Source organism: Cyprinodon tularosa, unplaced genomic scaffold (genome assembly GCF_016077235.1).
Source record: "Cyprinodon tularosa strain WSP-4 unplaced genomic scaffold, ASM1607723v1 ctg686, whole genome shotgun sequence".
Lineage (NCBI taxonomy): Eukaryota > Metazoa > Chordata > Actinopteri > Cyprinodontiformes > Cyprinodontidae > Cyprinodon > Cyprinodon tularosa.
In genome coordinates, this window is record NW_024039436.1 from 585,831 (window position 1) to 598,695 (window position 12,865).

Sequence of the window (12,865 nt, forward strand, 5' to 3'; positions counted from 1 at the left end):
TATATATATATATATATATATATATATATATATCTAAGTGATTCAGATAAATCCCCTCTGTAATTGCCATACATATGCATATATATACATACATATATATAGATATACAGAAGAGCTATATGTTTATATATTTTTATCTTTTTTATCTTTATTATCTTGTGTAATTGGATGTGTGTATATATATGTGTATATATATATATATATATATATATATATATATATATATATATAAATCTGAGTCCACAACCTCTATTTAAAGTTGTTTTTTTCTCTCTTAAAATAGATGGCTTCTTCATGCCCCTCTCAAACCACCTTTCTTCTTTATCCAAAATGTGAACATTTGAATATCAACATGTTATTATGGAGACGATGAAAACAAACAAATCTCTAAACTCAGAGTTCATCATCAGGATCCAGTCAGAGTCTCTTTAAACTCAAACTGCTGCAGCTTCAACCTCTGAGGATCATCAGGACACAGATCAGCTTCTCTCCTACACTAAGATCACCACCTCCATCACCTCCTGCAGAGAGAAGAAGGATGAAGAGAGGAGATCAGTGAGTGTTTCCAGCCTCTCTCTCTCCATCAGCTGTCAGTCAGTGATGCAGCACATCCAGGATAAAGAGCAGCAGGGACTTCAGTCCTGTTCAGAGCAGCTGTGGAGCAGAGCCAGCTTCCTTTCAGCTCTCATCTTAACGTGTTGGAGTGAACACACTGAGCTCCAAGCTCACACAGCTCAACACATTTTTAGCATCCAGTCTGGTTCCTCTGCAGGTTTCCCTCCAGTCCACAGTGGAAACCACCTGCTGAGAGTCCTGAAGGCTTCATTGCTGCACAAACACTGTAGTGATGGATTTACTGCTGCTACATGTTAGCTGCTGCTCCATTTAAACACAGAAACTCTGGCTGCTGATCAACATCTCATCTGTTTCTGAAATATCAGCTGACTAATAAACATGGAGGCTGTCCCTGAACACATCTGGATGAGACTAATGACAGAAGGACACATGTCCAGATGTGCTGAGTGGACTTCAGCAGAGCTTCTGCTCTGTAGAAAGACCACATGGTGACTAAATGGAATGATGGTTTGTGAAATCAGAGCCACTGATTTCCAGGCTGCATTCAGACTGATCTCAGAGCTGTGGCTAAGATGAAACTGATCAGTTGTTTCCTGTTGAAATGAGAGAACAAAGAGTCTGAGATCAGATCTGATGCTCCCACAGTTTGATGGATGAGGACCACTGTCTCTAGACATGTTGGAAGGCTGGCAGCTGGAATCCAGCTTCATTTCCTGGAGACATGAACACAACAACAACAGTCGTCTTCACATCAACACAAACACAGGAACACAACCAGCTTCTGGCTCCTCTGATTGGCTGATTGCTGTCTCTGTGTCCAATCAGGAAGCCTGTCACCGTTCTCCTCCCACTGAGAAGCTGCAGCTTTACTGGAAACACTGGATCTTTGCTTTGATACTAACTGGGTTTAGAACAATCATGCTGACAGCAGCTGGACTCACTCCAACCATCTACTTACAGAGTCTGCAGTTTGTAGTCTGGACTCTCTACAAGATCCTGCAGCTGCTGAACATCTGACTCCTTCAGTTTGTTGCTCATCAGGTCCAGTTGTGTCAGATGGGAGGGGTTTGACTTCAGAGCTGAGACCAGAGAAGCACAGCTGATCTTTTACAAACCGCAGCAATCCAACCTGGATAAAGAATAGAAAGATGTGAGCTGATCCAACAGGATGCAGGTTAGAACAGTCCAACAGAAGCAGTTAAAGAGCTCTCATTAATATTAATGCCAACATGCTGCTGCTCCAATAAAGACCTGCTGACTTCAGCTCTTTATCTCTGTCAGCTCCACCAGCAGCTCCATCAATACAAACTCAGCTTCTGCTGCCAAATTCTTCAAGTTTCACAGAAAAAAACAAACAAGTTCTGGAGAACTTTGGAGGAAAGATGAACAAATGGAGATGAATGCAGATCAATTCAACTAGATGATCAATTATTCCACAGTAGGGCTGCACAATACTGGAAAAACTGACATTAGGATTTTTTCTAACTCTGCATCACATAAAGTGTGAAATGAAAAAAGTGAAGCTACCATCCTGTTGATGATGAACCTGCACTGATCGTACCTCTTTTCATCTTCCATGTTTTCGTCTGGATTTCAGAGTTCTTCTTTTTCTTTTCTATTGCTTTTATTGGAGCTCAGTAGCGGCCCATGCCTAGGTGGATCTCTGCACACAGTGTGTGTCAGCTACCCTTTGTTCAGCCCTAGGCCTTGTGAGCTGGGTTGTGTGTTGGTGTTTCTGCCCTGTTTGCTCCTCCTCTTTGCAGGTTATGGTGATGGAGATCCTGAACAGAGGATAGAAATCCCTGCCTCTTTCTCTCTCTCTCCACGCCCCCCTGATGGACGCCGTGCTGCTGGACACCATCATCATCATCACCATCATCTTTATCATCATCATCACCACCTTCATCATCATCATCATCATGTATTGTCTTCCATTGATTTTCAGTCATTTTAACCCTTTCTATTCCCTGACCCTGACATTAACCCTAAAGCTAACTGTTAGCAAAGCAGCTCAGCAGGAGCAGAAAAATGTCCTCACTTTACAACAAGCGGTCCTCATTTTGATGGTGAAATCAGAAAAATGGTGGTCACTCTGATGATCACACAGACACATCCAATCATTTGCTCTACCCCACTGATACAGACACTTCCATCCATTCTAGTTTTTGTTAACCTGTGTTTGATCCTAAATCAATGTTTCTCTCTGCACCTTGTGGCATGGTCTCCAGTTTTTAGGACCCTGAGCCATAACACCCTGAAAATGAATGACAGGAAGTCCAGTTCATTTCCATCCTCCATGACTCTGCCAACTTCAGCTTTGCTTTCTATGTTAGGATATGAACTGAAGGCTCCAAGTCCAAAGACCAACTCAGGAGAAGATTTATTAGAATAGAAGATATGAACTTTGTTTTCCAGCTGATTCTATCAAATTCTTCACAGAAATATCAACTGAACTATTTTAATTCAATTTTCAATTCAGTTTATTTATATAGCGCCAAATTCACAACACATGTCATCTCAAGGCACTTTACAGTTCAACCAGATCAAATTGATACAAAGTTTTCTATCTAAGGAAAACCAGTTGATTGCATTGACTCATTGACTCAAATACAATCCCCCACACTAAGCATGCTTGTAGCGACAGTGGAGAGGAAAAACTCCCTTTTAACAGGAAGAAACCTCCAGCAGAACCAGGCTCAGTGTGAGCGGCCATCTGCCGAGGCCGACTGGGGTTCAAGGAGACAGAAGCAGAGATACAAAAAGCAGCTGTAAAAGGCGGCCCCGTCCAGGAAACACACAGCCAGGCAGACGAGCTCCAAGGCAGCTCCCATGCCAGAGGACGAAGAAAGCACATCCACTCAGTCACGGTCAGAGAAACAGGACCACACTGGAAAACAGGCCGATCTCCAACATCTATAAACAAGGGTGTTGATAGAAGCAGCACAGCTGATGTTTCTTTCCAGGATGACGTCACAGCCAAACAGGAACAGACGAGGCAAAGCTACTCTGAGGAAAAGCAGAGAGAGCAGAAGGTTAGAGATTGAACTAACAGATTCTGCAGAATAGGAGAACAGAGAGAGAATGAAGCAGAATGATGAAATGGGGGTCCCTATGTCCTCCAAAAGTCTAAGCCTATAGCAGCATAACTATAGAGATAGCTCAGGATAACCTGAGCCACTCTAACTATAAGCTTTATCAAAAAGGAAAGTTTTAAGCCTAGCCTTAAAAGTAGACAGGGTGTCTGCCTCACGGACTAAAACTGGTAGTTGGTTCCACAGGAGAGGAGCCTGATAACTAAAAGATCTGCCTCCCATTCTACTTTTAGAAATTCTAGGAACCACTAGTAAACCTGCAGATTGAGAGCGAAGTGCTCTGTTAGGAACATAAGGAACAATCAGATTTTAAAGACATCCTGTAGAATAACTAACCTGATGAAGGTTAGAAAGAGATCTAGAACCTTCTACCAGTGCTGACCCAGTTCTCCCTGAACTAGAACTGGTTCTGAACTCAGTTCAAGCAGGTTCAGATCAACTGATTCATGTTCATAGTTGTTGGATTAATTGTACAGGTTATTCTACTTTAATCATATTACTTTAATCATATTATACTTATACATTCATACTTACACATTTGCATATTCCTGTTTACTTGTTTTACACAGAGTGTTGAAATGTTTTACTTGCTGTGCTTGCTATTAGTGTGTCCAGGAAGGCCAGTCGGGGTCAAGGAGAAAACACGGAGAACTGTACACACTAGCACCGGATAAGGAGTGGAAGCTCTCCTTATCTTATGATGTTGTATGATGTTATACAGAACTTCTGGTTCCGACTGGTTTCACCCCCCCTCCCTTTTAGCAGTCGGAACCACATTTGTAGCCAGGGAGTTCCTTAATAAAAAGCTTGGAGAGAGCGGAAACTGCTTCAGAGTGGGTTGGAGTTTGTAACTGAATGCAGTTTCTGACCCCCTCTCCTTGCAAGTAAATTATACTAAATTCTCTGTGTCTTTCTTTTGTGCAGGTTGAATAAGGTGTTTGGTGTTTAAACCTAACATTAATTGGTCCTTCGAGCCGGATTGCAAGATACCCGACGACCCCCAGCAGGTGAGTGAGATCCAGATAAGCCTGCGGCCGCAGCAAAGAGACCCTTTACGGGACTGGTCTCTCCCTTACAAGCTGGGGTCCGACGGTTGAAGCATTTCGAGGACGCAGAGAATTGTGAGTAGTTTTTCTTTTAATAAGGAGTGAGTGAATTATTAGAAAAAAAAAAATATATATATATATAAAAATATAAAAATAAAAAATTTATAAAATTATAAAAATAAAAAAGATAGAAGTGAAGGACGGCGAAGTCCTCTCCGCGTGGGGTAGCGAGATTCCCCTTTGTACTAAAACCCTGACAATTCTAGACTCTATCAGGTAAAATAGAAATTTTAAAACAGTTAAAGTCCGTGGGAGGGCAGGCTCCCCTAGTTTGTAAACTAGTTAAATTCTGCATAGGACGGCGGCGTCCTCTGTGTTTAAAATAAAGGAAAAAGGAAAAAAAGTAAAAGTTAACTGCGCAGTGTGTGTGTGAGTGTGTGTATGTGAAAGGAAATATAGATATCACTAGATATCTGTATTTCATACCAAAAAGACAAGGGTTAAATGGTGAGCTTTTGTGGATGTTTGTAGACAAGAAAACTCCACCTGTAAAGGTTGAAGTGAGTTTTACCACGAAAAGTAGTTGATCACCATCTTGTCTGAAGCCCCAGTGTTTAGAACACGACAGGTGTTAAAAACCCACTGGGCCCAAATTTAGTTCAAAATGGGAAAAGGGCAAAGTAAAGAAAAACAGAAGTTATTAGAGAAACTCCAGTGTAAAGATTGGAAAGCAGTCGAAAATGATGACCCATCGGTGGTAGAGCCGTTGTGTTACTGGATAAAAAACTACGGTTTTAATGGCAAATTGAGCACCACAAACATTAAAGAATTGCAACAAAAAATAAAAACAAAAAGCAAAAATAAAGACACTTTGATGGCAAAAGAAGGTTACATGCAAACCATGGTCTGGATGAAATTAGCAGGACAGAGAGAAGAGGGAAAGCGTAGAGTTAAGAGAGAGGAGAAACAAAGAAAAGCAGTAGAAGGAATTCCCTCTCCAAAGAAGGATGTGGAAGAATGTATAATTCAAGAATGGGTAAATCGTCACCACATAGAGATGAGTGGTGGAACACTTCAAAATAATATAAATCACGCCCTGCATGCTGAGAAAGTCATAAAAAGTAAAAAGAATAAAAATAAAGAATCCACTGTCTTTTATCAGGAGGAAGAGGACACTGTGTTTTATCAGCAGTCCAGAGGTAGAGGCCAAGGCAGAGGTCGAGGCCGTGTAAGGGGAAGAGGCTTTGGATCACACTCAACTGATGATTCCAGAGCGTGTTGGTCATGTGGAAAAAAAGGCCACATAGCTAGACACTGTCGAAGTAAACCACAAAAATAGGAAGCTCAGCATGACTAGATGAGCAGCCATTTTCTATTAGAGAGATAGGGGATGAAAATATGGATGTCTTAAACCTAGAAGATTTGTTTTTCAAAAGAAAAATATAGACCAGAAATAGTTCTGATGGTCCAGGGCACTCCTGTTAAATTTTGTGTGATACAGGAGCCTGCAGAACTACAATGAAAGAACCCATACCCTTGCACATACCCATCGTAAAGATGATTTACCTGTAGGTCCATATTCAGCATTATTACAGCAAGCACAAGCAGCTGCACAAGCAGCTTTACAGCAAGACCCAAATGAACTTGGTGCTGCTGCTGCTTCTGCTTCAGCCCCAGTCTTGCCAGCTCCTAAAGTTGAGAATCCACCGGCTTATTCTCCTATGCCCAGCACCTCCACAAGGGTTACCCGTTCTGGGGGACCTGTGGGGGCTTGGTTAAAAAAAAGATATGGGGGGAGGCTTAATCTCCCCACAGCCAGCCCCTGAACCCAAACCTGAAACTGAGGTGTTTCCTTTAATCGAGCTGCCCAATCCTTTGGCGGGTCAGGGGCCAGCTGAAAATCCATTTTTTCCTGTCATGATGGTCTATAGGCAGGGGCGGATTTAGGAAATTTGGGGCCCTAGGCATGGACAGGCAGGGGGCCCCCTGACAAGAAAACCTATAAAACAGTCCCGTTCTACAGATAGAGAAATGTTAATAGAATAGACATCCATTATTTGTTCTAGGTTTTGTCCCTCTCTTCTTGTCCCTTTTTCCTCTCTATTTATCAGCCTTCTGATGGCATTTTAGCCAAAGCATTTTTATCAAAAACATAATTAATATGCACAAATAAGGAATAGCTGTATTAACTATACATGTGAACCCCAACAGTTTTCCTGTGTGACAGTGGTGCATGCAGAACAACTGTTAAACAACAAATTCCAGGTGCTGGCCAAGGACCTGAGACTGTCATAGTCCGATCAGCTCAAGGTCATTTAAAGGCTGTGCAGGAGATCCAGCTTGTGTGGTTGAGAGACCCTGAAGGACTCTCCTGCCAGCTGTCTGTACTGACATTACCTGAATGTCCAGTTAACCTCTTAGGCAGGGATGCTCTAGCCATGCTTTGCTTAGACAGAGGCCGGGCATCCCATCCCTGACTGTACAGCAGTCCATGGACCCGAATGACCTACACATTACCATGGTGTACAAAGATTCTCCAGGTCCTGATAAAGACTATGAAAAACTTACTTGGATAAAAATAAAGAAATAAATAAATAAAATAAAAATAAAAAAAGGGGGCGCTGCAATGAAGGATGGCACCCAAGGGCGTAGGTTTGATTTGAACTTTGGTAGGGACACTATTGGTCTGGTGTCATTGGTACTATGCATTATGCATGCCCTTTTTTATGCTTGACATGAGCATCAGTACTGATGAGAGGAATTAATTGTTTAAAGAGAAAAGGAGCATTTTGCTACATTAATAAACATTTTTAAGCACTACACTAACTAGATGCTGTTTATCAATGTTGAAGTATCACCGGCTCTGATGAATGTGGAATTAGGACTGTTTTCCACTTTGTAAATGATTTTATTTGAACAATTGAGACAGACGGTAAATACAGTACTTTCTTCTGAATATATAGAATTGTGCAGAGTTAAACCCCACTCTTATATTTTTACCTACTATGCTCTCTCTGTATCAAGCAAAATAATACATTCATTAAAATAATAACTTCACTATAAAAGTTAAACATCTGGGCTGTAGGTACTCTGTGTTGCCCATCTCATGTATTTTATCTGTGGCTGAAAACATGAATCATGTTAATTGATTATTTGCATATTCGTAAACAAATTTAGTGATTCATCATTAAATGGAGTATAGAGACTCTAAAACATAATATACATGTAAAATCTGGCTTTCCCTGACAGAGTAAACCCACTTGGATCAGTAATCATACCAAAACTGTAAAATACATTTATAAACATTTTGCAAATACGATTATAAAATGTTTTTGTCAGTCAATACTTTCCGTCCGGAGCTCTTCAGGAGGAGATGTTTTGGTTTCACCTGGTTTAATGTCATTAGTAATCTTCTTTACAAAACATTTGGCTAACCAATTAATCGAAAGAATTAACGATAGACTGATCGATTTACAAAATAATTGTTAGTTGCTGTCCTAATTTCATCGTAACATTGCATTAAACATAACATTTCTTATTAAATACATGTGAAGTGGGGATGACATTCAACGAAACAAACATGTTAATCAGCCAAACTATCTTAAAATCCATAATGGCACCTATATGTGACCAGAACATAAACCAATCCTTCCAAATAAAAAAAAAATCTTTGAATGAGCTGCTATATTGAGTCATGATTTTACTCATGTCTCAACCGGGAGGATTGTAGGATTGATTGAGCATTGAGCATCATTATACAGCATATGGATTTATATTCTATGCAAAAAACTTTTGTAAAGCATGTCTAATATGTGCTAAACATAATCTTCAAGGAAATTTAAGACCTAAAAAAGGTGCTTTCCCTAAACCTATTTATCCTTTCAATTCTGTTTGGTTATAATAGATTTGTTTTCTAAATGGATTGCAAGAAAGTGATAGTTAGATCAGATGAGTAATAAGTAAAATAACTTTCTTAATTATTCTCTGGAACCTTACCATACTGCTTAGCACTCTAGTAATTCTACTGTGGTACCTGTTATAGAATACACATTTGGTCTCCTTCACCGACCTTCAGAGGAAGTCCATCATACAAAGGGGGTTGTATTTTTAGTATACAACCATCTCAAACTGGTGAAGGTTCAACAACTCTGCCGAGAGGTCATAGGAAGTAGACCATTGTGTAAAAAGATTATCCATATAGAACACTTTTTGAAGTTTGAACCTAGATGATGTTGCGATTATTCATATTAGTTTTGTTTTTAGCTCTCGCTCAGAGCAAGGATTCTTGTTGCCCTCAAGATCCAGCTATTTGTAAAAGGGACGTCTATCTCTGCTATAACTCTACTAGAGTAATCAGTTTGGTGACTATTCCTTTTCAAACATTCTCGCAAAGATTTAAACATGACCCGGGAAATTGGCGCGGTTATGATTTCTACCTATTTCCTCGCGTAGTTCAAAGAACTCATAATGGTTGGGGAGACGTATTTAGAACCACTGGACAGTGGAAAAAGGGATCATATGGATGGACACATTTAGCTAAGAAATGGATGAGTAGAATATCAGGGTTCACTGTTAACCATGCCTCCAAAGTTTTCACTATGACAATAAACTCCACAGCAGAACCCCTTGAGAAGGAAGGCTGTTCTTCCTCATTTCTATGTGCACGGTCTAGTGAAACCGATCCATGTTGGACATTGTATTTGTTCTTACTTCTGCCCAAGGTGAACAGATAAAAATTCAAAATATTAATGTTCCGCTTAAAACAGATGAATTGTTTCAAGTCACCACTGGAATCTCTGGGCAAACAAACAACTAGCTTTTAATGGCAGAACAAGCAGCTAAAACAGTGTCTAATGATTGTCTTGTGTGTATGGGAGCCAGACCGCTGTTACGTGTGGTTCCTGCTACCATAACTCCTCAATGTCTTCTAAATATAATGAATTATACGGTCCCAACTGATAATTGCACCTATTGGGATAAGATCTATCCCCTGACCACAGCTGAGAAAAAAAATAAAAAATCTTTTTGAAAAAAGTAGCTGTGGCAAATTTCACCTGTGTAAACAGGACCGGAATGGGCCCGAAACTAGGCACACTAAATGAAACACAATGTGCAAGCATTTTACTGGTATCCATTTTTTTTAAACCTCAATCCCGCAGCGACATCTGGTGGTGGTGTGGAGATGACAAATTGTTTGACAGACTTCCATGCAACACCACTGGATTGTGTGCTGTGGTCACTTTGATTTTACCTGTTTCTGTTACATCACTCACAACAGATGAATTGTTAACGACTGCAAACAGCATTTTACCTCACACAGAGCATACTAGAAGGAGGAGGGCATCTGAAAATGCATGGAGTGGAGATGACCCTACTTATATTGATAGCATTGGTGTACCCAGAGGTGTTCCTGATGAGTATAAACTAGCCAATCAAGTTTCTGCAGGATTTGAATCTTTCTTATGCTGGTGGTGTACTATAAATAAAAATGTAGACAGGATCAACTACATCCATTATAACGTCCAGAGGCTGGGAAATAGAACAGAACAAGGCTTCTCCGCAGTCCATGAACAATTGTCAGCTACCTCTCTGATGGCTTTCCAGAACCGTATTGCTGTTGACATGTTGTTAGCTGAAAAGGGTGGTGTGTGCTCCATTTTTGGAGATCAGTGTTGCACCTTTATTCCCAACAACACCGCTGCTGATGGCAGCCTCACAAAGGCCCTTGAAGGCCTTCGCTCTCTTAACAGCAAAATAAAAGACCATTCTGGAGTTGACACAAAAATGTGGGATGGATTTGGAGACATTTTTGGTAAATACAAACAATTGGTGCTTTCTATTTTAATGTCTATAGCTGTATTTGCCACCATCTTGACCTTATGTGGATGTTGTTGTATTCCATGTATTAGAGCGCTGCTAAATAGACTAATTACCACAGCAATACAACCCATGAAAGCAGAAATGTATGCCCTCATGCCCACTGAAAAATACCCATCTGATGATGAAGACAGTGAAGAGGATGAAATCTCTTTACATTTTCCTGACTTTTATCCTAATTCCAATGACATTAACAATAACCCATCAGTTTAAAGTACCTCTGAGTGTACCCTTTATAGCTAAAAATGATTTCTTAGTTGAAAATCTGAAAAGAAGTAACTACTGAATGATAAAATAAATAGCTTAAAGTGAATAAACAGGAGGGAAATGTTGGATTAATTGAACAAGTTATTTTACTTTAATCATATTACTTTAATCATATTATACTTATACATTCATACTTACACATTTGCATATTCCTGTTTACTTGTATTACACAGAGTGTTGAAATGTTTTACTTGCTGTGTTACTAATGCTTGCTATTAGTGTGTCCAGGAAGGCCAGTCGGGGTCAAGGAGAGAACACGGAGAACTGTACACACTAGCACCGGATAAGGAGTGGAGGCTCTCCTTATCTTATGATGTTGTATGATGTTATACAGAACTTCTGGTTCCGACTGGTTTCACCCCCCCTCCCTTTTAGCAGTCGGAACCACATTTGTAGCCAGGGAGTTCCTTAATAAAAAGCTTGGAGAGAGCGGAAACTGCTTCAGAGTGGGTTGGAGTTTGTAACTGAATGCAGTTTCTGACCCCCTCTCCTTGCAAGTAAATTATACTAAATTCTCTGTGTCTTTCTTTTGTGCAGGTTGAATAAGGTGTTTGGTGTTTAAACCTAACAATAGTTCTCTACCTAAATATTCTGAACTCAGTTCACAGCTCCTACTGGAACTAGTTCTTCTTTATTTATCTTCATGTACTGAAATAAAGTCCAAACATAAACAGGTAATGATGTCCTTCAGTAATCAGTGTCTGGATGATCCAACAGCCCAGTGGTTCCCAGTCCTGGGTCTCATTTAGAAAACATTGGTAGGGTCCAGACTAAAAGTTTACGGACGGCAAACGCCTGAAAATGGAGCAGGACAAAAAAATCCTGATTTCTAAAACTCTGTGAACAAAACCAAGCAGTTTTCCTTTCTAGATCCCAGCTGCAGCTCAAAGTTTGTGTCCAAGGCTCCACCTCATGTTCAGGCCTCTTCAAGCCTCCATCCAAGCAGAAATGGTCCATCAAAGCACAGCATGAATGTCATTGTGTCTTTAAATGAGCCAGCTGATCAATGTTACTTCATGGTTCTCTGGGCTGCATCTCCGTCCACAAACCAAGAAGAAATCCCTCAGAGGAACCTGAGAGCTTTAAGGTTGGAGCCTTCAGTTCATGTCCTGACATAGAAAGCAAAGCTGAAGACGGCAGAGTCACGTTTAAAGGCCTAAATGACTGATGGAGTTTCTCACAGAGCAGAACTAGGTCTCTGCTGCCCGATGGCAGCGACAGCAGAACCTGAGCGCCTAAGGAGAAATGCTGCTGCTCTTTCTCTAGGAAATTTACTAAAGTTTACCCCCCAAAAAACGGGACAATCTTTAGTTCACCTTAAACAGAACAACATTAAATGACGTCACGATGAGCTTCGTTCACTTGATGTTCCTCACTTCAAAAACTGCATCGTTCAGTTCAAAGTTCTCAGAAATGTGAGTTCAGCTCAGAAATACACTATATTGCCAAAAGTATTTGCTCACCCATCCAAATTATTGGAATCAGGTGTTCCAATCACTTCCATGGCCACAGGTGTATAAATTCAAGCACCTAGGCATGCAGACTGTTTTTACAAACATTTGTGAAAGAATGGGTCGCTCTCAGGAGCTCAGTGAATTCCAGCGTGGAACTGTGATAGGATGCCACCTGTGCAACAAATCCAGTCGTGAAATTTCCTCGCTCCTAAATATTCCACAGTCAACTGTCAGCTGTATTATAAGAAAATGGAAGTGTTTGGGAACGACAGCAACTCAGCCACGAAGAGGTAGGCCACGTAAACTGACGGAGCGGGGTCAGCGGATGCTGACGCGCATAGTGCGAAGAGGTCGCCAACTTTCTGCAGAGTCAATCACTACAGACCTCCAAACTTCATGTGGCCTTCAGATTAGCTCAAGAACAGTGCGCAGAGAGCTTCATGGAATGGGTTTCCATGGTCGAGCAGCTGCATCCAAGCCATACATCACCAAGGGCAATGCAAAGCGTCGGATGCGGTGGTGTAAAGCACGCCGCCACTGGACTCTAGAGCAG

The 12,865-nt window shown here is 40.8% G+C and overlaps 1 protein-coding gene across 1 annotated transcript in view; it reads right to left on the reverse strand.

Annotated features, from left to right (window-relative positions):
* Positions 1-598: 598 nt before the first annotated feature.
* LOC119771704 (ribonuclease inhibitor-like) overlaps positions 599-12,865 on the reverse strand; it is a 37,799-nt gene continuing 25,532 nt past the window's right edge. The window contains exons 7-8 of the mRNA XM_038267813.1: positions 1,535-1,705; positions 599-1,289 (exon numbers count right to left, since the gene is read on the reverse strand). Of these exons, the coding sequence (XP_038123741.1) occupies positions 1,684-1,705 (22 nt within the window). The 3' untranslated portion in view covers positions 599-1,289; positions 1,535-1,683. The remainder of the gene's footprint in view (positions 1,290-1,534; positions 1,706-12,865) is intronic.